This window comes from Nycticebus coucang, chromosome 1 (genome assembly GCF_027406575.1).
Source record: "Nycticebus coucang isolate mNycCou1 chromosome 1, mNycCou1.pri, whole genome shotgun sequence".
Lineage (NCBI taxonomy): Eukaryota > Metazoa > Chordata > Mammalia > Primates > Lorisidae > Nycticebus > Nycticebus coucang.
The window spans coordinates 10,871,577-10,899,548 of record NC_069780.1 but is presented as its reverse complement, the minus strand read 5'-3'; the positions used below and the strand labels follow the sequence as shown (position 1 = coordinate 10,899,548).

Here is a 27,972-nt window from a genome sequence, read left to right as displayed (position 1 = left end):
AATTAGTTGGGCATGGTGGTGTGTGCCTGTATTTCTAGCTATTCAGAAGACTGAGATAGGAAGATCACTTGAGTGCAGGAGTTTGAGGTTGCTGGGAGCTATGATGATGCCACCGGACTTTAAGCCAGGTTGTTAGAGTGAGACCCTGTTTCAAAAATGACTAGTTTGAATTATATGGAAATGAAAACAAAACTTATCAAAATTTGTGGGATACAGCTAAAACATCACTTAGAAATTTATAGCATTGAAGGCATAAAAGAAGAAAGATGTAAAAAGAGCCAGTTAAATGCAAAGTAAGCAGAAGAAAATAAATAATAACAATTAGAGCAGAAATCAATGAACTTGAAACCAGGAAATTAACAGAGAATCAATGAAACCTTCTTTGAAAAGGTAAATAAAATAAAATAAATCACTAAGTCTCTAGCCAGGCTAACTAAGAAAAAAAGTGAGGATGTAAATTATTATTATTAAACGTGAAAGAGAGGACATCATTACAGATTCTATGGATATTTAAAGGATTAATTTAATGGATATTTAATTTAATGGATGTTTAAATATTTATTTAATAAAAATACTGTAAAGAGCTTTATGCCCACAAATTTTATAACCTACATGACTAATTCTTTGAAAGATACAATGTTCTAAAGTCATACAGAAACAGACAGTTTGAATAGTCCTTTATCTACTTAAGAGATTAAATTAATATTTAATATCCTTGTGAAGCAGAAAGCAACAGGCTCAGATAGGTTCACTGGTGAATTCCAGGCCACACTTAGGGAAGAAGTTATACCAGTTCTTTACAATGTTTTTCAGAAGACAAAACAGTGGCAATACTCTTTAAAGTATTCAGTGAGGCCGTAATTACCCTAATCCCCATAACAGACAGAGACATTACAGGAAAAGCAAACTGCAAACCAGTTACATCTCATGAACATAGATGCAGAAAATCACAGTAAAATACTATCAAATAGGATCCAACAACGTATAAAAGAATTACACAATACAACCAAACAAAGTTTATCTAGATATGCAAAGGTGGTTCATCATTTGAAAATCAAGGTAATCCATCCCTTCAACAGGATGCAAATGAAAAATCACATGATCATTTAAATAAATGCAAAAAAATTATCAAAACCTATTACTTTTCCATGATTGAAGCTTTTATTTATTTATTTATTTATTTATTTATTTATTTATTTATTTTATTGTTGGGGATTCATCGAGGGTACAATAAGCCAGGTGACACTGATTGCATTTGTTAGGTAAAGTCCCTCTTGCAATCATGTCTCGCCCCTAGAAGGTGTGGCACGCACCAAGGAACGGGGAACTTCCTCAACTTGATAAAGAATATCTCCAAAATCCTACACTGTAACATTATATCTAATGGTGAGAGACTAGGAGCTTTCTAAGGTTAGAAGTAAGGCAAATAAGTCCCCTCTCACCATCATACTGGAAATTTTAGTTAAGACAAGGCAAGTGAATAAAAGGTATAGAGATTGAGAAGGAAGAAATAAAACTGTCTTTCCTTACAGATGACATGATTATCTATAGAGAAAGTCTATAAGAGCCATAAAAACAATCTCCTGGAATTAGTGATTATAGCAAGGTTTCAGGATACAAAGTTAACATAAAAAATCACCTGCTTTCCCAAATATTAGCAAAAAATAAGTGGAAATTGAAATTTAAAAACACTGTACCATTTACATTGATAGCCTCAAAAATTAAACACTTAGGTTTAAGTATAATAAAACGTGTGTAAAATCTATATAGGAAAACTACAAAACTCTAATGAAAGAAAGCAAAGAACTAAATAAAGACATATTTTGTATTCATGGATTGGAAGACTCACTATTCTCAACATATCAGTTCTTCCCAACTTGATCTATGGATTCAATGTAACTCATATCAAAATCTCAGTAAGTTATTTTGTGGATAGTGACAAAATGAATGTAAAGTTTATATGGAGAAGGGAAAGATGCAGAGTAACCAACACAGAATTGAAGAACAAAGTCGGAGGACTCACAACATTAAGACACACACTGCAGTTACAGTACTAGACAGTGTGGTATTGGCAAACTAATAGATCAGAAGATGAATGGAGCAGAATATAGAAACAGGAAATAGACACGCAGTCAACTAGTCTTTGACATAGAAGCAAAGACAGGAAATGGAGCAAAGTTAGACTTTTCAACAAATGGTTCTGGAACAAGACGTCCACATGCAGAAAAAGTGAATCTAGACACAGATTTTGCACCCTTTGAAAACATTAACTCAAAATTGTACATGGACCTAAATGTGAAATGAAAACTGTAAAACTCCTAGAAGATAACACAGAAGAAAATCTAGATGATCTTGAATATGGTAATGACTTTTTTGATCCAACACCGGCTACATGATGCGTGAGAGAAGTGATGGATAAGCTGGTTTTCATTAAAATTAAAAACTTCTACTCTGTGAAAGACGATGTCAAGAGAATAAGAAGACAAGGCTGGGAGAAAATATTTGTAAAACACAGATCTGATAAAGGACTGTTGTCAAAAGGTACAAAAAGCACTTAACTAAACAGTAAGAAAGCACACAACTTGATTAAATAATGGGCAGAAACCTGAACAGACCCCTCACTGCAGAATATATACACATATCAGATAAGCATGTGAAAAGATGTTCCAAATCACAAGCCCTCAGGGAGGTGCAGATTAAAGTGAGATGCCATTGCACCTGCACGGCAGTGGCTAAACTCTGGCTAAACTTACAGTGCAACCCCGGGGACCATGTGGAGCGACACTGTCGTTCACTAATGGTGGGAATATGGCACAGCCACGTCGGGAGACAGTCTGGCAGGTTTTTACAAAACAAAACATATCTTATGATCCAGCAATCATGTGACTTGACTTTTACCCAGGAAAACTGGGTAATTGAAAACTTCTGTCCACACAAAAACCTGCACACAAATATATATAGCAGCTTTATTCCTAATTGCCCAAACTTGGAACCAACCGAGATGTCCTTCAGTAGGTGAATAGATAAACTGTAGTAAACCTAGGCAATGGAATATTTTTCAGTGCAAAAAAAAAAAAATTATTAAACCATGAAAAGATATGGAGGAAGTGATGAAAGAAAATCTGAAAAGGTTACGTACTGTATTTTTCCTCTGTATAACATTTTAGAAAAGGCAAAACTATTGGAGACAGTAAAAAGATCAGTGGTTGTGCCAGGGTTTGGGGCAAGAGAGAAGGATGAATAGGCAGGACACCGGCTCTTTAGGGCAGGGGCAATAGCGATACTTCGTGTGAAACTATGATGGACACCTGCCATCACACATTGGTTCAAACTCACAGGCTGTGTAACGCTAGAAGTGAACCCTGGTGCAATGTGTGGGCTTCATGTGCGATTATGATGTTCTCATCCATCGTAACAAATGTTCCACTCTGGCGGGGGATGTTGATCATGAGGAAAGATATTTATTATGTAAGGGAACAAGAAGTGTACAGGCAGGCTGTATATCATTTCTTTCAATTTCACCGACTGCTGTCGAAAAATATAAAATATTTAAAAATTTTTATTAAATCACCACCTTAACAGGTTAATAGAGAAAAACAATCGTATAGTCTTCTCAGAACATGCCAAGAAAATTTTAATACATTTCTACATTCAGTTATGCAAATTTTTTAGCAAACTATGAGGAAAAATAAATTTTATTAATTCAATGGGAGGTTACCTAACCAAATTGAGAGCAAACACTACATAATTATGAAACATAAGAAACATTCTCTCAAAAGCTACTTAGTATTTTACAGGAGGTTCTATTCAATGTGGTTAACATGTAGATAAAATCCACATGATATGATTACATCTAGAGAAATTAATTTATTTTTATTTATTTCATTATTATTATTTTTGATTCAGAGTTCCACTCTGTTGCCCAGACTAAAGTGCTGTGGCATTATACCTCACAGCAGCCTCAAACTCCTGGGCTGAAGCAATCCTCTTGTGTCAGCATCCCACATAGTTGGAAGTTCAAAGTGAAATGAAAACTTATTAAAATTGTAGAGGGTTTAGTATGTTTATAGATAGAAGATTAGTAATACAAGAACTCAGTGTATTTTTTATGTTTTTTTTTTTTTTTTTTTTTTTTCTGTTTTTGGCCAGGGCTGGGTTTGAACCTGCCACCTCTGCCATATAGGCCCAGCACCCTACTCCTTTGAGCCATAGGTGCCGCCCTCAGTGTATTTTCTAAATATCAGGAACATAATTGATAAGCAGGAACAAAATGCCATGTGAATCTTAGTAAATGTGGAATGTAAAGGTCTTAGCAGAATAACTAAGAAAATGCCAGGAAGGCTATGTTATCTAGTGTAATGAAAATGTGTCAAACGGTCTATGAACCAAGTGTATGGTACCCCATGATCATACTAATGTCTACAGCTATGATTTAATAAAAAAATAAATAAAAAGAATGCCATTTGTAAATGCATGAAAATATAATGTATTCACGACTAAGTTTAACAAAAATCTATAAGAGATTTATTTAGAAACTTCCAAAATTTATGGAAAGATATTTAAGAGACCTAAATTAATAGATAATATGGCTCATTCTCTCTTCTTCTGGGCACAGAGCTAAGCAACATATTTCACCCTTCTTTGTGGTTATTTGTGACTTTGTGGCATAGTTCTAACTAGTGAAGTGTTAGCCAAAGTGATGTGCGCCCCTGTCAGACCTGGGCCATGAAGATTTTGAGCAGCTGATCTCTGCACTCTTTCTGACTTGGTGCCAGTGAATACAGCTGATTGAAGATCACAGAGCCCTCAGATGGAAGGAGTCCATGTCTTTGAATCACTGCTTAGCTCCATATTTAATATGCTTCCAGTGGAAATTCCAGCAGAGCTTTTCATGAAGCTCGGAAGCCGATTCTAAACCTCTATTTAGAGTAACCAAGGACCAAAAATAGCCAAGACATTTCTGAAGACAAACAAGGAGAACAGGGTGGATGGAAATTGCTCCCTGGTATATGAGAACTAATTATAATGCTGTGGCTCAAGTAATTATTAATGGAGGAAATGCAAGTTAAAACCACAGAGATTTTATACTCATAGAAGGGCATAAAATAAAAAGTTTACACTATTAACACTAAAAGATGGTGAGACTGTGGAGCCATTGGAACTCACGTATTGCTCGTGAATGGAGTGGCAATGCAGTGCAAACTCTTTGGAAAATAATTTGACAATATCTACTAAAGTTGAAGATACCCTGTCTTTGACCCAGCATTTTTACTCTCCTACACGTGTCCACTAAGTAAAATAATAAAGGATGTCAATAGAAACATTTTTGTAACAGCACACAGTTAGAAACAACCCAAGTGTCTACCAACAGCATAATCGACAAAAAAATCATGATGTGTTAATTCACTGGTGTTGTGAAATTGCAGTGAAAATAAATGGGCCAACTTCACAAATGGAATTTTTGAGTTAAAAAAAGGCAACTTGTCCAAGAATAGAGATACTAAAATTTATCAAAAAAATTAAAACTATAAGGTATTTAGTGATACTAAGTATGTGGTTAAATTAAAAATGAAGGCAAGCAAATGAGAAACAAAAACGCCAGAGTAATGGTGAGCTCATGACGCTGTGCCAGAGGGCGCGGTGGGAGCAGCACAGGGAGCTGGACTGACTCTGTTCTGGTTCAACTAGTGGCAGGTGCAAGGATGTTTTTATTCTTACACTTCATAAACTTGTATATATGTCACAATATTTTATCTATGCTAAGGATTGTCTGCCTTCAGTAATAAAAATAATCATGAACTACCTCCATATTCTTATTGCCAGATCATTATTTGCTACGCCTATTAGGAGACAATTAAGGTTTTTCTACCCATGTGTTTAACACATGCTGTTGTTTCTCCCTGAAATAGCTTCAACTTCCTCATCAGTTTACCTGTAATAAGATGCTTTCTTTCTAAAGTTGGTTTAAATCTCACCTCATGCAAGTATTCATGACCTTTCTAGACCTAAACACACCTCATTGAAACTGATTAATGGTTCTCTTCATTCAGTTTGTTTTTTTTTTAACCAAACATGGGTTGAACATTTGCCATGTTACAAACGTGGTAGGTGTACAAGGTGTACAAGCCTCTTCTCAAGGAGTGAGATTTATTCCCAAGCAGACCTGCCATCAGAGATGTTAATTGTGGAAAATATACAGTGTCAGCAAACCTCCAAGGAGAAAGGAGTTGATTCTGTAAAGTCACAGAAGGCTTCAGAAAGGTGGTAGCATAGGAGATGAGCCTCAAAAATGTTATCCGGTTTGTCCGTGTGAATGCAAAGCTCCCCTTCATTTTGCTACTAAATACACTTAAATATATCAGCTGCATCACCATGTCCGCATAAGGAATGGGTCATGGCCATGAAAGACTTGTGGGCCTCATACCGTAGCCTTTCCCCCTCTAGTCCACGCCATCAAAACCACCTATGGTTTCCTCTTCAGTGGATGGACATTAGTGGGACATTAAATCAACTTTGGTTGTTGGTGGACAGGATAAACAGATTCCATTTTACCCTTGTCTAGACTTGGGTAAAGTGACTGAACTAAAAATGCCAACATAAATTTTTTTTGGAATGTTGTGTCTCCGTGAATCATCTGGCTTAATTAGACTGGTCACTTTGTGTCCATTTTTATGTGACCGAGAGAACCAATATCTGACAAATTTACCGACCCAGAGACAGACTTTTGGGAAAAGGCTCATACTTACTGGACACCAGCTCCAGCAAGCCACACTTCTCATTGTTCTATTTCTGAATGATGCAATTTTCACTGCAGATTTAGTCATTTAAAAACCTTCTAGTTTGTTAAAATCTTTGGCAACAGTATTTTTAAACTTTCGGCATAACATAAACCGTCTTTAATGGTGGGATCCGATGAGACAAGGGAAGCCCTGTGCACAGATTTCAAGCCCTTCTTGTATCTGAAGAGACAAGAATACCCAAATTCTAATAGTAAAACTATTACAATTTTGGAAAAAGAAAAAAAAAAAGGAGGAAGTCTTTTCTTGTCTCCCAGGTTGATCCCTTTAAACATAAATCATTTCACACCACACTGCTTTGCTGACTCCTACAATGACATCTTAGGGGGAATAAAAGTCTTTCTGTGGCTTAAAAACCACTCTACAGCGAGTACCATGGCTTACATCTGGGATCCTGTGTCAGTCCCATCACTTGAGCCCAAGAATTCAGGTCTGGCCTAAGAAACATAACAAGAGATTAAAACAAAACAAATCAAATACAAAATAAAACAAAACCCCCAAACACTCTGTAATGTGCTCATAGTCCCTTCTTTCCTGCCTTTCTGTCCCTCACATGTCATGGCCCGGCCACACTGTCCCTCGGGCCACCTCTCCAACCTGCTGCTCACGTCCCCATCTTCAGCCTTTGCACTTGGTCTTCCTTCTGGCAACATCATTCTTGCTCCAAGGCTGAGAGGGCTCTGGGCCTGATTTCATTCAGCTTTCCACTCACCACTGCTCTAGGGCTTCCTTCTTAGAAAGTCCTTTGATATGTAATGGTATTCAGTAAGTATTCATTGAATGAATAAATAGAATAACTTGCCTTTCCTTAGCTCAGAGGAGCTGGGGAGAAAAAAGACTGAGGCCTTGTGGTGGTCTGCATGGTGGCATAAGACAGGGGTAGCGTAACTTTTATAGAAAACACACAGAATTTGACATAAAAGATTTGGGACCTTCTCTGTCAGGCGTATGACTTTCCATAGGTTTGAATTTCGGTTTCTTCTGACCAAATGGATTAAACCAGCGGTTCTCACCCTGAGGGTCACAACCCCTTTTTAACAATGAAAATACATTGCGGCATTAGGAAGGTTGAGAACCACTGGATTAAACCAAAGTGGATATCATCAGTGAAAAAGAAAGTAATACATTTTCAAAAATCTTAAAACTTTAATATAATTATTGCCATCTCTTTGGGCCAATATGTAAATATTACAAAAGCTAAACCAGCAATTCCACTTTCAGAGCTGCAAAAACTCTCCTAAATAGCTAATGAACTTCTAGTCATCCTTGAAACAAAAACTTAGATGCAATTTTACAAAAATGGGTTGAAAGGGTATTGTAAACCAACCAAATATAATATGTTCTTATTTGTATACATACAAATGAAGTTGTGAGCATTGCTTTCCTGTCTTTTTAAAATCAAGTCTTTATAAAATTAGCTAGGATTTTTATATTGGTTCTCTCTCTAAGGAGTAAGTAAATGTGCTAATCTCAGCTGGTTACAAATTTTAATTTTGTAAGATCCCCAGCCATCTCTTAGATATAATTTTTGTGAGTCATTCTGTGTGGCTGAAAGAAAACAGTAAAAACCCACTTCAAATTAGGTTGTTTAAATCTCTCTTTCCTCATAAGAAAATCCCTGCAATTGTGTTGTAAATACTAAAATGTATCAGTAAAAATATAAATTTATAAGAAAATTTAATGTATTTAAAGTAAAATAAAGATTTTAATTATTAACATTTGAATAAATAAATGGTGGCTGGGATTTTATGGTTCATTGACTCACATTTTTTGGTTAGGGCATATTTTGATGTATTATGTTCCTTGTTTATTTTTTAGCCAAGATTATTGCTGTATTATTCCAATAGTCCATGTTATAATAAAGCTATTAAAATGGACATGTTGAAGTCCAGGAACAGTTTGTGTGCATTAGTTGAGGAAGGTGGAGGGTGGTTTTAATATAATTTTTGTACATATTGGAGATGAAAAGTATGTGCTAAGTACTCCCGTGGAGGGAGAACAACTATTTGTTTGGCAAAGCAGTCAGTCGTACGTGGCCTCACAATTAAGTTCGCAAAATCATGCTAGAAAACGTGCTGCATACCTCATGCTGAATATCACTACACTCACTCTGGAATCAATATTGGAATTCTTTTTCTGGACTGCAATGACAGCTCCTTCCATCACTTCCCACTCATCTCCTCTTCCTAATACATTACACCATTGCATTGAAATTTATTTTGGCCTTGCTTGTCCTGAGCTTCAGATTTGTTGTTAGGCCTCCCCTTTGCTAAACCTTTCCTCGCATCCTCGATGGGTCATGGACATAGAGGTGTGTGCATGGAACGTTCTCCAGTGCAACTAGGTGTGCACCTGACCCTGCAAAGGGATAGGTGAGAGGCTTATGTGTGCGTGTGTGTGTGCGTGTGTGTGGTATTAAAGGAAGGGGGGGTCTAAAGAAGATTTGGGAAGTTAGAGGAAAAATTAAAGAGGAACACGATTTTATGGTCTCTAAAATATTTATTTGACATTATTTTCCAGGTTGACTTTGGATTTGCTAAGAAAATAGGATCTGGGCAGAAGACATGGACATTCTGTGGGACCCCTGAGTATGTAGCCCCTGAAGTCATTCTCAACAAAGGCCACGACTTCAGCGTGGATTTTTGGTCCCTGGGAATTCTAGTGTATGAGCTCCTAACGGGCAAGTATGTACCTTCAAGTTGCGCATGGCCTCTTCTCCAGAGAGATGCAGAAATAACTTGATAGTGATAAAGTGTATATGATTTAGGAGTTCAACATTTTGGAAGTGTTCTAAAGGATGATGCCTTTTCCTCTTTACATTATTTTATGTACAGTGAGCTTGCTAGTTTATACCACGGAAAAAAGACCCAGGAGGCCGAAGGAAAGGAATGTAGAATTGCTGTGGTTTACCTAAAATGCAAAGGCCAGTTATTATAGATAACGTGTTAAGTATGTGAAAGTTTTGATGAACTAGCATAAGAATACGAGAAGGAATGAAAGTGGTGGGCTAATGTATTATTTCCTCTTTTTTTTAAATTAAGGAAGTAGCAATTCATTCAATCTGTTGATCAGTTAAACCAAATCTGCCCATGCTCTTCCATCTTCCCAACAAATCACTAACCTGAGATGCTAAGAGAAAGCCCCATTGCTGGATTTAAATTTCTATCCCCTCATCAGCTCCTTTTTAAAGGTGCTAATGAACAGAGACAAGACTCCACAGGAGTTTTAGCAGTTAGAATGGAATTGTCATTCCTGAAGTGATAAAAGGACTAGATGAAGGAATCCATGCTCTCAACTATTTAATGCACACACACACACACCCATGCGGTGTTAACTTACATTTCTCAATTACTGAACAGTTTACAAAGCATTTACGTGTGTATCATCTAGATTAATTTTCATAAACTTGCATGGAAGATAAGAGAGGAATTATTATTTTTTTGTAATTTGAATTTTTATTATGATTATTTTATGGCTAAAATGTCATAGATTAGGAATCCAGATGAGAGAACTGTGTGCCTAAGATCAGCAATTTGATGCCAGGACTCTAAATGTGACACGCTTTCCATCCCATGCGTGTGTCATATACTGTGCATGTATTTAAAATAGACAACGATTTTAAATTGCACACGCACCTTATGGACCCTGTGTGTTTGTGATGTAATGCACAGGCACAAGCTCAGGATAGAAATTACATTCTTCCTGGTTTTCTACCTCTACTTCTCAATAACTGATTTGATTATTCCTATAACCCTTTATGACCAAATAGTCTCAGTCTTAATTTCAGATTTGCTTATTAAATCGTTCAATAAATAACAGAAATGAGCCCACTGGTGGGGATACAGTCTTAACTCGTATTTTTACAGGAGTTTCATAGATGTGCTTTGAACTTTCTACGTTCCAAGCTTCAATGTTATGTTTCCTGTGGCTACATCTAACATCTTTGCATGCATTGAGCAAACAGATATGAAACTTGATTTTATATTATCTGTAAGCAGTTGAAATATCTATTGTTTAGGGGTCTGAAAGAAAGACTAGAACATTTCCAGACAGTCATTTAGAGAGAAAAGCCATTTAAGGTTTTGGGCACAAGGAGGTCGGTCTCAAGAATTGGTCTCCTTATCTCTGGGAAACTTGTCAGCGGCTTTTTCCAGACAGGAAAAAGTGCAGGGTTAGTGCAGGGTGCTGCAGAATATAAATCCCAGTCTTCATCAGTTGGAATAAATTGCTAGAAGTAAGGAAATAAAGGAAGGGAATAAGGAAGGGGAAAAAAAAAAAAAACAACTTAGACCCGCTAATGTGTCTTTAAGCAGTCACGAAGAAGCTGGGAAATTGTTTTTGTAAATATTTTCAGGGGAGAGCATGAAAAAAATTAATTTTAAATGCTCTGATCTCTAGAGTGCATTTCATTACTCTAGAGTAATGAAAATATAATGAAAGGTAATGAAAATGAAAACATAATTAAAGAACAGAATAAAGCAAACAAAAAGCCGATAAAATAATAAAGTTGTAAATATGTCAAAAATAGCATAGCAATAGTTTTTTCCCCTTATTTCATTTTCTTCATAAGTGAAACAGATTATTGAAAAGTTGGTGCACTGATCTTGTTTCAAGTTTATTACCAAGGGTGGAACTCTGAGCATCGAAAGATCTCAAGCAGGAGACTGAGGTACAGAGAGTGGTCTGCGCAGATCATCTTTAGTTCTTAAAAATTAAATAGCACGATAGAATAAAAAGTGTGTTAAGAGGTCCAAATCCAGTGGTCCGTTATTAATAACTTTTTGCTCACCTTGGCAGCACGTCCCTCACAATGCTCTCTGTGGCTTGGTTTCTAGGGCCTTCTTCTCTTTCCTTTTCCAGTCCTGGTGGTTCCTTCCCAGTCTCCATGGCTGAGTTCTTCCCACCTCCTAACCCCTCATCTCAGCTGTGGGCTGCTTCAGTCCTTGACCTCTTTCTACCCCACTCACATTATGGGTGGCAAGCCCTATGGTCACAAATTCTGTATAAAAACTCCCAAATTATACCCCCAGCTCCAGCCTCTTCCCGGAATGCCAGACCCATAAATCCAGCTGCCTTGTTAGCCCTTCACTCAGATGTTCACCACAAAACTCATGAACGCCTTCTCATACACCACTGAGAACCCTGCCCCATCCACATTTTCTTCTTTTAGTAAATGACATTATACTCTATTGTCACCTAGACCAAAACACTGGCATGGTTCTTTTTTTTTTTTTTTTTTTTAGACAGTCTCACTTTGTCCCTCAGTAGAGTGCTGTGGCATCATAGCTCACAGCAACCTTAGAGCCTCTTGGGCTCAAGCAATTCTCTTGCCTCAGCCTCCCAAGTAGCTGGGACTACAGGCATCTACCACAACACCTGGGTATTTTTTTAGAGATGGGATCTCGCTCTTGCTTAGCCTGGTCTCCAACTTGTGAGCTCAAGCAAACCACACGTCTCAGCCTCCCAGAGTGCTGTGATTACAGGCGTGGCCCACTGAGCCCAGCCAGCATCGTTCTTGAATCCATTCTTCCTCCCACACGCTACATCCATCCCATTAGTAAACCCTGTTGCTTTCCCATCTGTCTCGGTCAGCTCTGGGCCACTGTAACAGAATACCCCAAACCGTGTGGCTTAAACTGTAGACATTTATTTCACACCTTTCTAGAGGTTGGAAGTCCCAAATCAGAGGGTTCTGGGAGGGTCCTCTCCCAGGTCACAGGCTGCTTGCTTCTCCTGTATCCTCGCCTGGTGGACCGACAGCCAGCTAGCTCTCCCGCCTCTTCCTCAGATGGGCACTTATCCCAGTCACAGGGGTGCCTCCTCGAGACCTTAATATCTCCCACGGGCCCCTCTTTCAGATACCATCACATCAGATGGGGTTTCAGCATATGAGTTTAGAGAGACACAAGCATTCAGCCCGCTGCAAAGCCTGACAAGTTCTAGAATCCAACCACATGTCACCACTTCCACCAGTACTGCTCTAGGTGAGCCCACTGGGCCTTCTCCTTCACCCCTCACTACCACTGCCATGTTTATCCTACACACATTTAAAAAAAGCTTACTCTGGCTGCTGTAAACGAGATCCTCAACTCAGAATATATTCCCAGGTCCTTCCTACAGCCCAGTAGTTCTGTCTGTGTCGCCCTTGTCTCCTGCAGTCTTGCTCCCTTGCTCCACCGGCCACACTGCCCACCTGCTATTCCATGAGCACGCAGGACCCTCCTGACTTCTGGCCTTTGCACGTTCTGCCTTAGAACCCAGTGCCACAGAAAGCAATGTCCCTCGTTCACTCCTTCTCCCTACTCAGCTTCACTCTCGGCTCCTCCTTTATTTTTCCTTTTAGTGATCACTACCACCTGACCAGTGATGGGGGGGGTGTCTTTGTTAAGTGATATGAAATGAATAAAGTGATTTTTCTAAGATGTACCCAGATTTGTTATGAAATGACTGATGAGTGAGAGAGAGAGGCAGAGGGAGAAAGAGATGAGGAGAGAGAGGAGGGAAAGAGAAAGAAGGGAAGGAAGGAAAAAAGAGAGAAAGTAAGTGTCAAATGTGTCCCAGACTCGTCTTACTGCGTCCTCTTTTGAATTTTCCCTAGCCCACCCTTTTCTGGGATTGATCAAATGATGACCTACAATTTAATTCTCAAAGGAATTGAAAAAATGGATTTTCCCAGAAAGATAACAAGGCGGCCTGAAGATTTGATCCGGAGGCTTTGCCGGTGAGAATGGCAGTGGGAAACCCCTTGTCTTGGAAAGAAACTGTGAAGGTTTCTGGTTTCTGCTTCTGTGCATTTTAAAATTAGGTTTATATTTGCTTCTTTTTGACTTCTTTATGTACAAATATACACACATCTAAGAAACGTCATTTTCTGATTTGCAGTCTGAGGAGTTTGAGTTTACCTCGTGTTGTAGAATTACAGTACTTACAGCTTAAAGAGATCAAAGTTAGTTTTGGGAATCATCTTTATCTGCATAGAGCAGATAGAACCACAAACCTTGGGTTAAAAAAAGGAGGAATTGAGTTACAATCTCATTGTTTTGACAGAAAGTCAGTGGAGATGATGATGTGTTACTACACAGCCTCTTTCATCTGTATTTTTTCAAAAGTAATCCTTTAGCCTTATTTGAGGTTACTCCCAAATTTCTGATTGCTATTAAAGATTATTTATTAGAGAATAAAAGACTTCTAGATTCTGATTCATTGCTTAAATTTCATTTTTCTGGGGTTTTTTTTGTTGTTGTTTTGGGTTTTTGTTTGTTTTGAGGCAGGGTCTTCCCTGGTGCCTGGGCCAGAGTACAGTGGCGTCATCATACCTCACTGCAACTTCAGACTCCTGGGCTCAAGCAATCCTCCTGTCTCACCCACCTCTCCTTGCTGAGTAGCTTTCACTACAGTTGCAAGCCACTAGGCCTGGCCAATTTTTCCATTTTTTGTCTAGATGAAGTCATGTGTTGCTCTTGCTCAGGCTGGTTTTGAACTCTTGTCCTCTAGTCTCGGCTTCCCAAAGTGCTAGGATTACAGACATGAACCATAGCACCAGGCCGTGCACATTTATTAAGCATTAAAATTAGGTAAATTAAGAGTGTAAATCTAGTGATGGGTTGCCATTAGGAATTCCTACAGGCTTGTAAGATTCCGGCTTAGATATAAATAATTCCCTATAGCTTTTCCTGCTTTTCTTAGAATTAGCAAGGTAGCATTCCCTTGTCCTTTCAAACATTTATTCATAGCTCATAGCACTAGTTTTGAGCAGGAGAAAAAACTATATTAAAATTATAATACTGAACTCATGTTTGACTTCTGCCATTACAAGAGATGCTCAGACACGACTTGCATTCATCTTTTGTTATTGGTATATATTTAGTATTACAATTTTAATACAGTTTTTTCCTTTCTTAAAATGTGCATACATTTTAGGGGCACTCTCTATGTGTATTCTTTTTTTTTTTTTTTTGTAGAGACAGAGTCTCACTTTATGGCCCTCGGCAGAGTGCCGTGGCCTCACACAGCTCACAGCAACCTCCAACTCCTGGGCTTAAGCGATTCTCCTGCCTCAGCCTCCCAAGCAGCTGGGACTACAGGCGCCCACCACAACGCCCGGCTATTTTTTGGTTGCAGTTTGGCTGGGGCCGGGTTTGAACCCGCCACCCTCGGCATATGGGGCCGGCGCCCTACCGACTGAGCCACAGGCGCCGCCCTCTATGTGTATTCTTAAATCTAAATCATCAGGTGATGATTTAGATGGCTCCTTTGTGGAGGGGGCCTTGTCTTTATCCTCTGCCTATACTCAGTGTGTGGGCTACAGTAGGAACTCTGTGACTGTCATTAAATGTATTAATTAATTAATTAACAAATGCATGTTAAATTATAATTTGAAATTTGTTCAAGTATAATCATTCTAAAATGTCTTTTAAAACTATTATTTCAGGCAAAACCCAACAGAAAGGCTGGGAAATTTGAAGAATGGAATCCATGATATTAAGAAACACAGGTACACACTTCTTTTCTCAGAAAACAGAAATTACAGATCAATGTGGTAATCCTGACAGCTCCTCTCAGGAAACCAGAGAACTTCCTTCACACACTCATTTTTTTTTTCTTTCGGTGCTTTGGTTTTTTTTATATGTTTTATTAGCCCTAATTATAATAATTTCAAAATGATTTCTCCAAAGTTAAAAGTTCATATCAAGAATGAATGAGTTATAAAAGAAATTACAAAATCATTTATTCAAGTCTTAGCAACTTAGCTTTTCAGCTGTTGCTGGCTATTATCATTTCTTAATATCAACTTGGATTCTGTAAGGAATTAAGTTCAGATTATGGTGTTTAATTTGTAAGTAAAGTAGATATCATTAGTCATTGGCAATGATGAAGAGGATGGGTCAGCTAACTCAACTGCTAAATAGTATTCTATTTCAGTTTTAATTGATATTAAATTAATTAACAATACCTATTTATTTTAAATGTAATTTTCCTATGAATAGCTCTCTAGAGTCTAAGTCTAGTGTTGTATTTTACTTTATGGCTAGCGGACATTGATTTCCACAGCCCTCCAAGCCATGTTGTATCCTTATGCAGTAATCTAACACGTACCTTTTCCATTTCTGCAAATTGTAAAGCTTGCCTTCAGAATCGTAGCTAACTTCCCGAAGAGGTCCTCTCTGATTTGATTAAATATTCAAATGTGGCAGTTCTAACTTCAAGACTTTTGTTTGTTAAATAGGTGCCTGGCTAAGCCCTGCAATCTTCAAAATGTTTCCTTTTTGCTTACAGTTCACAGATATAAAAATGTAATATCACTTAAAAGAATCCGTTGGTAGCATACAATACATTTGAGAATTTCGTTATTGAAAACCTTTGAATACACTAATGTGTTCACTTTTAGAATAGAAAACACCTCACAATATTTCATTCCTCTGTGGATCTCTGTATATATGACTTAAAAAAAAAAAAAAAAGACTTAGGAGCACATCAACGCAGTTTGAAAATAAAGGGAAAGATGTTGCCAAATAGAAATGCTATTCAGTTTCCTTAACAATAGCGGCACAGCTTCAAAAAAAGGAAAAAAAAAAGCTGCCAACCCTGCTCTGTGTATTCATGAACTTACGTGAAGTAGAGCTACGTATTCGACATTGTAAAGTCACATCTGCTCTGCCTGGAGGGTGTTTTAGGAAGAAAACAGACACACGTGTAGATTTTATAGACATCAAAGTGCTTTCAGTACTTTAATGTTCTCGGTCATCTTTGGATTGGAGTCAATTGTAAAGCTCATTATTTGTCTTAGATTCCAATTTCTCTTCTTCCTGAACTGCATGCTGTTATCACAGCTTCTTTTCTCATCATAAAGTGAGGCATAAATACACCATTCATATTGAGAAAACAAGTGCTTGTCAATTAAAGCTATTCTTCCAATATACTTTCCCCTTTTCTCTCATTAAAGAAGAGTCTTCCTGTTTTGCTATGTGGTTGCTAGAAAATAAAAGTGATATAATTGTTAACAGGTTCCAGCTTTATCTTTTACTGCTTATTTGCCTGAGGCATATTTAAATGTAGCTGTCAAATTGTGATTGGATACACATGCAAATTGGTGCGAGGCATTTTTTTCACCTCAACGTGGTAATAAAGAATTCGGGATTCCCATCCCTGTAGGGATTAATTCTCCTATTCCTTCTTAATAGGCAATTGTCTTTGCCAGATAGTAAGGTAGAATCTGAGTGCAGCATGTAGGGGGTGACTAATAAAATATGCCAAATTTACACAGTGCCCACAGGTCATTCCAGAAAGCTCAAAAGCATTATTTCATTTTGTTGCTTTTTACTCTATAAAGCTATGGGGAAGCCAGAAAAATTGATTTCTCTCTCTGCCTCCAAATAAAGAGTGTTCAAAAACCTTCCACAGATCTTTAAGGTTTATACCATCTCTACCCAGTTTATTCTTAAATTAAAAAAAAAAAAGTTTCCGAAGTTGCCCTCACATTTTCCCATTCTCCTCTTAAGTAAAAATGCTATTTTTTTAGAGAAGCATTCAGTTTAATTTTGTATACAAAAATAATGCAATTAAACACGACATCTTGTTACAAGGATTTTTTTCTATTCTGTGTTAAACCATCTTTCTGAAAATAATTACAGAGCTCTCATAAATGTCAATATTGAAGCTAACTTAAAAGTAGGCATTAGTCATGTCTCCTCAGGTTTATCTTTTAAAAAAGGCTAATGTACTATATAATTGACTATTTCCTGATTGGAAGAGGATTAATTTGTTTTAGTGACAGGCCTCCTTCATTTTATTGTACTTTGCTTTGCAGTGCTATACGATGCTTTTTTTTTTTTTTTTTGGCATGTTGCTTTGCATTTTTTACAAATTAAGATCTGTGGCAACCTAGATTCAGGCAAGTTTATTGGTGCCATTTTTCCAACAGCACAAGCTCACTTCAGGTCTCTGCATATTTTGGTAATTCTGACAGTATTCAAACTTTTTCATTATTGTATTTGTTACCGTCATCTATGATCAGTGATCTTTGGTGTCTCTGCTGTATTTGGTTTGAGGTACTATGAGCCATGGACATAAAAGATGACAAACTTGATTGATAAATGTTACGTGTATTCTGTTTTTCCACCAACCAGCCATTCCCCCATCTCTTGCCCTTTCCTCGGGCCTCCTCCCTATTCCTTCAAACACAAAAATATTGAAACTTGGTCACTTAATAACCCTACACTGGCCTCTAAGTGATTATATGAAATCAGGAGTCTTACATAGTTCTCATTGTAAATCAAAAGCTAGAAATGATGAAGCTTCCCATGTCAAAGCTTCATCATTGAAGGCCATGTCAAAAACTGAGATAGATCGAAAGGTAAACTCTTGCACAAAATGGCCAAGTTATTAATGTGAAGGAAGAGTTCTTGAAGGGAATTAAAAGAGCTGCTCCAGTGAACACACACATGGTAAGACAGCAAAACAGCCTCATTGCTGAAAATGAGAAAATTGTGGTGATCTGTATAGAAGATGAAACCAGCACATTTCCTTTAACCAAAATCTAATCCGGAGCAAAGTGCTAACTGGTTTCAATTCTATCAAGGCTGAGAGAAGTGAGGAAGTGGCAGAAGAAAAATTTGATGCTATTAGAGGTTAATCCTTCAGGCTTAAAGGAAGATCTATCTCCATTAAGATAAAAGTGCAAGGTGAAGCTGCAAGTGCTGATATAGAATCTGCGGCAAGTTCCCTGGAAAATCTAAAATCTAGCTCAGATGCCTGATGAAGGGGCTGTGCTAAACTGCGGATTTTTAACAGAGACAGAGTTATATTATGTTGGAAGACGATGCCCTCTAGGACTTTTCATTGGTATGAAGAAGAAGTCAATGCCTGGTTTGAAAGCTTTAATAGATAAGTTGACTTTCTTGTTAGGAGCTAATGCCACTGGTGACTTTAAGTTGAAGCCAAAGATCATTTCCCATTGCACCTATCTTAGGACCCTTGAGAATCCCAATAATATACTCTGCCTGCTCTATGAATGAAACAACAGTATCTGGATGATATAGCATGTCTCTTTATAGAATGGTTTACTGAATATTTTAAGCCTACTGTTGAGACCTACTGTTCAGAAAAAAAGAACAAAATATTATTGCTCACTGACAATATATCTAGTCATTTAAGAGTTCTGATGGAGATATGTAAGAAGATTAATGTTTTTTTCATGCCTGCTAACACAACATCCATTCTGTAGCCATAGACCAAGGAGTAGTTTCTACTTTAGAGTCTTATTATTAAAAAAAAAAAATGTATTTCGTAGGGCTTTAGCTACCATAATGATTCCTCTCATGGATCTGGGCAAAGTAAATTGAAAACCTAATGGAAAAGAATCACCATTTTAAAATCATTAAGAACATTTGTGATTCATGGAAGGAGGTCAAAATAACAACATTAACAGGAGTTTGGAAGAAGTTGATTCTAACCCTAATGGATTGGGCTTTGAGGGGTTCAAGACTTCAGTGGGGGGCATAACTACAGATGTGGTAGAAATAACAAGAGAAGAAGGATTAGAAGAGGAGCCTGAAGATGGGACTGAATTGTGCAGTCTCATGATAAAACTTGAATGGATGAGGAGTTTCTTTTTATGGATGAACAAAGAAAGTAGTTCTTGAGATGGAATCTACTCCTGGTAAACATGCTATAAATGTAGTTGAGATAACAACAAAGATTTGGAATGGTACATCAAATTAGACGGTCAAGCAGTAGCAGGTTTGAGAAAATTGACCTCAATTTTGAAAGCAGTTCTACTGTAGTAAAATGTTATCGAACAGCATCACATACTCCAGGGAAATCCTTTGCAAAAGGAAAAGTCAACCAAATGGACCAAACTTCACTGTTGTCTTGTTTTTAAAAATTGCGACAGCCACCCCAGCCTTCTGAAGCCACTACACTAATCAGTCAACATGGATCTGTGTCACTTCACCAGTGAAACAATTATGACTTGATGAGGCTCAGGTGATTGTTAGTATTTTTTAGCAAAAAAAAAAAAAAAGTGTTTTTAAACTGAGGTATGTACATAATTTAGGCATAATGCTGCTATACACTTAATAGACTACAGTTTAGTATAAACATAATTTGTATATGCACAGGGAACCAAAACATTTTGTGACTTGCTAAAGCAAAGGTCTAGTTGAACTAAACCCTCAGTATGTCCAAGGTATAGCTGTTTAACATTACCTTTAACATTTCTAAGCTCTGAAATTATTTTCAAGTGTAACTTCTACAAATCTTCTAAAAATTAAGAAGGAATGTATGTGCTGTTTTTGCTAATATTTCATTGGTGAATATTTTTTACAAATGAGTACACTTGTGTTACTTAAAATGTGTTTGCATCAAAAGACCAAGTGTTAAATGAATAGCCTCATGGTAAGTAAATATTGCCCTAAGTCAGGTTGTAACAAATACTCTTTGGTTAAGTTGAGTAACAGTAATGATTTTTCCTGATATTTTTGCAGTACCTTCTGGATAGAAAGCATTGTAAAATATGTTAAAATGGATTGTTGCAAAATTTGGTGGCAAAAGAAAAGAATCCATAGAACTAGGTGCCTAGAAGTCCCTAAAAATGGAGTCTGGGTCTGTGTGACCAAACAATAGGTTTCTGTGGTTTCACAGCAATGGCAGAGGAGGGATATAAAACATCTGGGGCCACTGCCTAACTCTCACTCTTTGACTGGATTTCCAGAAACTTGTGCCAAAGTGACATTTTGTTTAAGAATGGCATCTTGGGGGAAATATATTAGAGCTTTCCCTTTCTGTTTTTAGTTCCTTTTCTGTTGCTAAGCTTAAACTTGGAATAGGAAATTCAGGCAAGGACTGAACCAAAACCAACTGTGAAGGTAAGAAGAGATTGAGATTGAGAAAGGTGGGAAAGCCCAGTTTCTCATATGGCCAACAGACAGGAGTGTGCAGTCTCCTAAGCCTCCCTGCCTCAGTCTACACTTCCACCACCACCCAGCCCTGTCCTGGCCCCCTGTGATCATTCTTCCAATAGAAGCTAAGATTATCTTTGAAAAATAGATTGCATCATTTTTATTGATTTCCCGTCACATATAAAAACCCTGATTTCTGATTTCTCACTGTGCCCTACGGAGCCCTCCATGACCTGGGGTGTGGCTGTTTCTTGGGTACCATTTCTTTTTCTAGTTTCCTCTGTAATCACCACACTTGAATTCATTCCTGCCACTTTCTTCCATCTTCTTTGGCATTGATATTCCTATGGGTTCCCCCTTTTCTTCATTCTGGTCTTAATGCAAATGCCACTTCCTCAAACACCATTCTAGCTAAAAGCAGCCCTTCCCAACATATCCTCATCCCAGCCAATATCTGCCACTTTATTCTTTTATCTGTCTAGCATTTGCTAGTATCTAAAACTAATTTAAATATGGGAACTGTTTAATTTTGTCTATCACCTTCTTCGAAAATAAAGGTAAAAAGTACCTTTTTTTCGAAGGTAAAAAAGTAAAAAGTACTTTTACTTAAAAAAGTAAATTAAAAGCAGAGTCTTTGGGTGATGCCAAAAATTGCAAAAAAAAAAAAAAAAAAAAAAGCAGAGTCTTTGTCTTTTTTGATACCTGGGAGGATCAGTTTGATTTTCCATAAATATTTATTGGCTGGTTGAGCTGACCTCAGTGTCCTAATATAGTAGAAAATGTCAGTGGACAGAGAACAGTATTATTATTTGTTCTTGGTAAGATCCTAAAAAGCAGAATATATTATTCGTATACAAGAGAAGCAAGGCCTCCTGACTTCTGATGTCACATTTCTAGCCCATCAAGCTTGATATATGCATCAATATATCATATTGATATAAATATCAATAATGCGTGTGTGTGTGTGTGAAGTCTGACAATTAACTTCACAAACTCAGCCTAGAAAAAGCACTACATACTTCATTGCTGAACTTCACTATGGTCACCTTTGAAGGCTTCCCTTTGGGAAGCTCTGCACTAATGCCAGTGCCCAGTCTGCTCTTTGATTCAATTTGGAATTCTTTTTCTGGAATGGTTGTCAGAGTTGTCCTTGTATGAAGATCTGACAAATAAATTTGTGAACTTGCCACTGTGTGCTTACAAACAACCCAGTAAGGTTTCATAACCTTGGTACATCACTGTTTCACAAGCTGTGGTCATGTTGACATGTGGCAGTGTTTTGCTGAGTGGCATTCATTATTGGTTTTGTGTGTTTTTGTGTGTTGTACAACAATAACAGATCTGATGGTCATTCCAGAAAAAGAGTTCCAAAACTGCTTTGCAGGGTAGGCTAGGCGTCAGTGCAGAGTTTCCCAAGGGGAGGACTTTAAAGTTAACTATAGTGATATTCAGCAGTGAGGTCTGTAGCACTTTTTCTAGGATGAGTTCGAGGACTTGATTGTCAGATTTTGCACATATGGAGAGAGGGTATACACATTTTAAGAAAGAAAAAACTGAATTAAAATCATAATACTTGTCACATTTGACTTCTATAATTACAAGAGATACAAGATGCAATCATACAAGATAATAAACATTGTCAGTATATATTGAATATTTTACAATTTCAATATAGCTTTTTCTATTTTAAAATGTGCATGCATGTTTTTTGTATCCTCTGTGTATGTAACATTTTTTAGATTAATAATACAGAAGCAATAAATGAAAGAACTTTCGTTAAACCTCAATTTAGTACCATATTTTCACAGATTGTTGGGAAATACTTTTTTATCTGGGACTTTTTAGATCTAAATCACCAGGAACATCACCCCCATAACGTTATATAACATACTAGTATGAGCTCTGTGTGTGTTCTCTTGCAGATTCATTTTGTTGTCCAAAAACATTCATTGAGCTCCTGTTCTGTGCCAACCACTACCCCTAGTATTAGGGAAACTGAAAGGGGAAATGTAGACATAATTTCCTGCCTTCGTGGAGCTTGTGTTCTAGGGGGGAGACAGGAAAGAAACAGGATAACAAAGTCAAGTAGTATATTAGGGAGTAGTAAGTGCTAAGGAGATAAATCAAAGCGGTGAAGGAGGGTAGGAAGTGTGTGTGGGGGGGGCTGCAATTTTAGATTAGTTGGCCAAAGAAGGCCGAGATGAGAAGATGAACTCGGAGAAAAGGCCCAAAGGGATCAAGGGAATGAAAAGTGTGAAAAGCTGGGGAGAGAACAGCCTAGATATTAGTACTAAGGCCTTAGAGTGGGAACATAGGTTGTTGGAAGAATGGCGAGGAGACAAATGAGCAAGAGAGAAAGAGAAAAGCAGGATGGTGGTGTGGTCGTGGAAGGTGGAGGTACATGGAAGGTGAAGATATGGTTGTGGAAGGTGGTAGTACAGTCGTGGAAGGTGGAGGTATGGTCATGGAAGTGGTGGTACAGTCGTGGAAGGTGGAGGTACAGTTGTGAAAGGTGGATGTATGGATGTGGAAGGTGGTGATATGGTCGTGGAAGGTGGTGGTACAGTCATGGAGGGTGGAGGTATGGTCATGAAAGGTGGAGGTACAGTCGTGGAAGGTGGTGGTACAGTCATGGAAAGTGGTGGTACAGTCGTGGAAGGTGGTAGTACAGTCATGGAAAGTGGTGGTACAGTTGTGGAAGGTGGTGGTATGGTCGTGAAAGGTGGAGGTATGGTCATGAAAGGTGGAAGTATCGATGTGGAAGGTGGTGGTATGGTTGTGGAAGGTGGAGGTATGATTGTGGAAGGTGGTGGTACAGTTGTGGAAGGCAGAGGTATGGATGTGGAAGGTGGTGGTACGGTCATAGAAGGTGGAGGTATGGTCATGGAAGGTGGAGGTACAGTCTTGGAAGGTGGAGGTATGGTCGTGGAAGGCAGAGGTATGGATGTGGAAGGTGGTGGTATGGTTTGGAAGGTGGAGGTATGGATGTGGAAGGTGGTGGTATGGTTTGGAAGGCAGAGGTATGGATGTGGAAGGTGGTGGTATGGTTTGGAAGGTGGAGGTATGGATGTGGAAGGTGGTGGTACAGTCATAGAAGGTGGAGGTATGGTCGTGGAAGGTGGAGGTACAGTCATGGAAAGTAGTAGTACGCTTGTGGAAGGTGGATGTATGGTTGTGGAAGGTGGAGGTATGGTTGTGGAAGGTGGAGGTATGGTCGTGGAAGGTGGAGGTATGCTTGTGGAAGGTGGAGGTGCAGAGAGTGATTTCGTGAGGCCATGCACATTCTAGTAAGGGGATAGTGAAGACTTGGCTTATATGTAGTGTATTGAAAAACCCTGGGAGTTTTGCACAAAGGGATGTTGTAACTTGACTTACGTTTTTTAATGACCAGATTTTATCTTACAAGACTTCTAATTGAAATGAGCAATCTTATTGCAGAGTATAACCCCAGCACAAAAGTGGGGCTTGGCCTGTGTTGATAGAGTAAAGATGTCTAGGATTGGTCAGACTCTGAATACAGATAGAATTTGAAGGCAGCGAGAGAGTGAGAAAAACTTCAATACCTTTAGTTCAACCAAGAGGAAGGGTTGAGGCAAGTTTGGTGGAGAAAATTTGGAGTTCTGATTTGAACCTGATGCATTTCGATGCCTGTTAGACAGCTAGCTGGGAAGTGACTGAATAGCGCTTGTAGATAGTAGCCTGTAAACCAATGGGAGGTCTTGTTTGGAAATAGAAATTTGGGACTAAGCAGTATGTAAGTGCTATCTAAAACCATGAGACTGGACGTGATTACCTAGAAACTGGGAGTAGCTAAAGCAAGAGGTCCCAGGACTGAGCTTTGGAGCACACGAGCTTCCTTAGGAAATAGCAGTGGGAAGTGAGGGGAAGCAATGGAGAAGGTTGGAAGGAAGCCTGGCAGTGGCGTGTTCTAAAGACCAAGTGAAGAAAGTGTTTCAGGAGGTGGGAGTGACCAACTGCAGCAAATGCTGCTAAGTGGCAGTGTGAGAACTGCGGTGACTCCATGGAGTGGAGAGGGTGAAACCTGACTGTACCGTGGGCTGGAGACAGGGGGGAGCATCAAGTGATTAAATCACTCTTTAGAAGTTTCGCTCTCGTGGGAAGGAGAAAAATGGAGTGAAAGTTGGAAAGGAACTCAGGAAAGGGAAGGCTGTTTTGTTGGTTGACGAAATAAAATGTTTCCATATTGATGATAATAATCCAGCGAGGAAAACATGGAAGATTTAGGAGAGAGGAGAATTCCAGGAGTACATCTTTGGCTAGGGAAGAGTTGATGGGATCAAGTACACAGTAGAGGGATTGACCCGGGCTGGGAGCAGAGGCGGTTAGTTCACGGTCCAGGAGACATGCAGATGTGGGAGGGAGACCAGACATGCTGGTGAGAGAGGGAGGAAGTTTTCTTTTTATGCTAGTATATAAATTAGAAGCCAGGTCATCATTTGGGAGTAAGGATGAGAGGAGGATGTGGAAGCTTGGGGAGAGAGGGAGGACCAGGTATGAATTATAAATCTGAGGGAATATGACAGTGAGTGGATTAAGGAAATCCAGGATGATTGCTGGGCAGCATTAAGTGCCTGCCTGAGGGTCATGGGCATGGATTTAATGAGAGACCAGATGACCAGCATGGTTGTGTGGTTTCCCCAGCCACTTGCAGCTGCATTGATGCAGGAAGGGAACCAGCTGCAAAATGGATTGATGACTTGACATGATAGTAGTTTATCAGGAAAATAATATTCCTCTGTACTTTCCTCATTTCTCAGGTGGTTAAATGGTTTTAATTGGGAGGGACTGAAAGCACGGAGCCTTCCATCACCTTTACGAAGAGAGGTATGGCATTTGGTATATTATCTCTTTTAATTCTTTTCTAGAAATTTGATTTTATAAACAGATTTTGGGGTTTGTGTGCATGTAATAAACTTTAGGTGTTTGTTTTTAAACAGCTTTTTTTAATTAAGTGAAACTGTCACAGTAGTTGTGATTGTAGGGACTAGGCTGCATTGGCTCTATTAAGAGTATTAATTAGCTCATTTCTCAGGAAGCGATTACCATGAAAATGACACCTAAGTCTCAAAGTAGTCCGTAGGCTAATAGATCATTCTAGAAATTAATGTGAACCATATACACAAAGTGTCCATAAAGTTCATGTGCAACTATTTTAAATGGCACACAAACTTTATGGACATCCTATATAATTAAAAAATTAAAAACTTTATATTTTAAATACTAAAAAGGTTTTAAAAAGCATAAAATTATAAATATTTATCACAATACGTAAAAAATACAATAGAACCTCTGTAAGTTGACCACCTAAGGGACTGTATAAAACTGATCAACCTATAGAGTCAGTCAACATAAGGAACTAGGCCTGCTCTCCTCATAAGTACATGTGGTGTAGGTCCTGTCTGTGACAATTGGGTGTAGTAAGGTGGTCAACTATGGGGGTTCTACTGTATTTCCATTCATTTTCCTTAAAAAAATTTCATCCCAATATAAAATATTTTTATGCTTAACAATGCTTATTTACCATTCTTCAAGTGCCTTTAAAATTAAATGTTAAAGTTTTAAAAAAATTCGGTGACAATAGAAATTTCTGTGCCAACACAAATGGTTCTTCTGGATTCAGTTATAATGACATTTTTATAGTACACATGTTAAATGAAATCACTGTATTACAAAGTTCTAAAGATACAATAAGATTTTTGAGAAGAAATGATTTTATGCACCTATGGATAAATATTATTTTTAAAAGATGGGATCAGATTCAGCATCACTTCTGTCCATTTTAAAAATTGTTATTGTGTATCTGCAAGTGCTGGTGTTTACACCGAAACTTGAGAATGGATGGTTTTGTTACAGCACTGTATCTTTGAGCTGCTTTTAGATGATCTCTCCCCCTGGTCCCCCAGTATATTATCATGTAACACAAATAGTATTTGTAATGATCTTTCAGCTGGTAATTAAATTATGTACGACTTAAATTTGTTTGAAAGCAGAATTGGAAACTACGTTATTTGCAAAATAATTTAATACCAGAGTCATTGTATTCTTTCAGTAGGGTCGCTAGTATTGTGAATTGTTCCTTTGGCATTCTAGATACTTTATAAGGATCTATAAAGCATATAAAAATTCAAGATTGGTAAGAAACTTTTATAAAGTGAAAATTTTGGCAGAATTTAAGTTTTTCATGTTTGCTTTTAAAATATTTTTCAATTTTAAAAACTAAATAATTCTGTCACCTTTTCTTTAGGAAGTAACTCCTCATACCAGGTAGCTCCTATTAAATGTAATCCAGTGACCAAATTCATGTGGTTCTAAAGGGGAGGGCTCATGAAGCTGGATTGTGACTTAAGAATGATAATTGGTCATCTTTTTCTCGTATGTGACTTACAAGTGGTTGCATATGAAACCAGCATTCAGGTGTTAAAAGCATCAACCTGATGGGATAGCAGGCTTAATCAACATTATCCTTACCTTTGTTTTAATCCTTTTAATCCTTTCTCTATTAGCTTAGTGGACCCATAGATCACAGCTACTTTGATAAGTATCCTCCTGAAAAGGGAGTGCCTCCGGATGAGCTATCAGGCTGGGACAGAGACTTCTGAAAGAAGAAAAGATGATTACCGCCTGCACACTGCAGACGAGGACTGTGAGGATCTGTACTCCAACCCTGATTATTTTTCTCTTCAGAGTATTATAATATCTTGTGGAAGACTGTTAGGGAAAGAAATGTCTGCACAGGGGCTAGAGAATGGTGTGGATGTTGTCCCAAATCATAATGTCTCATTAGACGCTGTGACTCATCCATCTGTTGCATTCTTTGTTTTTCTCAAATGTTGACATCTATCCCATTTCCCTTTCCACATGCAGAGCCATTTTTTGTTAAAGAGGCGTAGTTTTCTCTACAATCTATTGCACCGTCCCAATCATAGTCTCCTCCTTTGAGAGTGCTGAGGTATGAAGAGCGGTCTTGCCGTTGGACAGTGAAGTCGTGCAAATAGAAAGAATGGTGAACTTTGAGAGATTTCTCCAACAACTCCTTATAAGCATTAAAAGGGTGGTTAGTGGAAATCGTGATAATGAGTAGAAGTTGACCTCCACTTAACGTTCAACCTAGAAATACATTGACAATGCTTCTGATACTGGTCAGGAAAAAGGCAAATTGGAGTATTAGTGAGTAGGCCTTCATGGTAAAGTAAATGAGTCAATTAATCCAACCAGGTAATTATATATATGCTACTGGGGAACTTAGAAAAAATTAA

At 38.1% G+C, this 27,972-nt stretch overlaps 2 protein-coding genes across 5 annotated transcripts in view; both read left to right on the top strand.

Moving 5' to 3' along the window:
- The window catches only part of PRKG2 (protein kinase cGMP-dependent 2), a 104,148-nt gene extending 76,676 nt beyond the window's left edge, over nucleotides 1-27,472 (top strand). For all 3 annotated transcript variants that reach the window (XM_053592385.1, XM_053592303.1, XM_053592473.1), the window contains 5 exons: nucleotides 9,318-9,481; nucleotides 13,396-13,518; nucleotides 15,229-15,291; nucleotides 25,474-25,540; nucleotides 27,220-27,472. In XM_053592385.1, coding sequence (XP_053448360.1) covers nucleotides 9,318-9,481; nucleotides 13,396-13,518; nucleotides 15,229-15,291; nucleotides 25,474-25,540; nucleotides 27,220-27,315 — 513 coding nt within the window. In that variant the 3' untranslated portion in view covers nucleotides 27,316-27,472. The remainder of the gene's footprint in view (nucleotides 1-9,317; nucleotides 9,482-13,395; nucleotides 13,519-15,228; nucleotides 15,292-25,473; nucleotides 25,541-27,219) is intronic.
- LOC128586593 (loricrin-like) lies at nucleotides 22,924-24,071 on the top strand. Of its 2 annotated transcripts, none has more exons than XM_053592603.1 (3): nucleotides 22,924-23,151; nucleotides 23,193-23,648; nucleotides 23,856-24,071. In XM_053592603.1, the coding sequence occupies exons 1-3, from the start codon at nucleotides 23,097-23,099 to the stop codon at nucleotides 23,981-23,983; spliced, it is 639 nt and encodes a 212-aa protein (XP_053448578.1). In that variant the 5' UTR covers nucleotides 22,924-23,096; the 3' UTR covers nucleotides 23,984-24,071. The 2 variants fall into 2 exon arrangements, with proteins under 2 accessions (XP_053448578.1, XP_053448653.1); XM_053592678.1 differs by having other exon boundaries at nucleotides 23,193-23,654; nucleotides 23,883-24,071.
- Nucleotides 27,473-27,972: the final 500 nt, after the last annotated feature.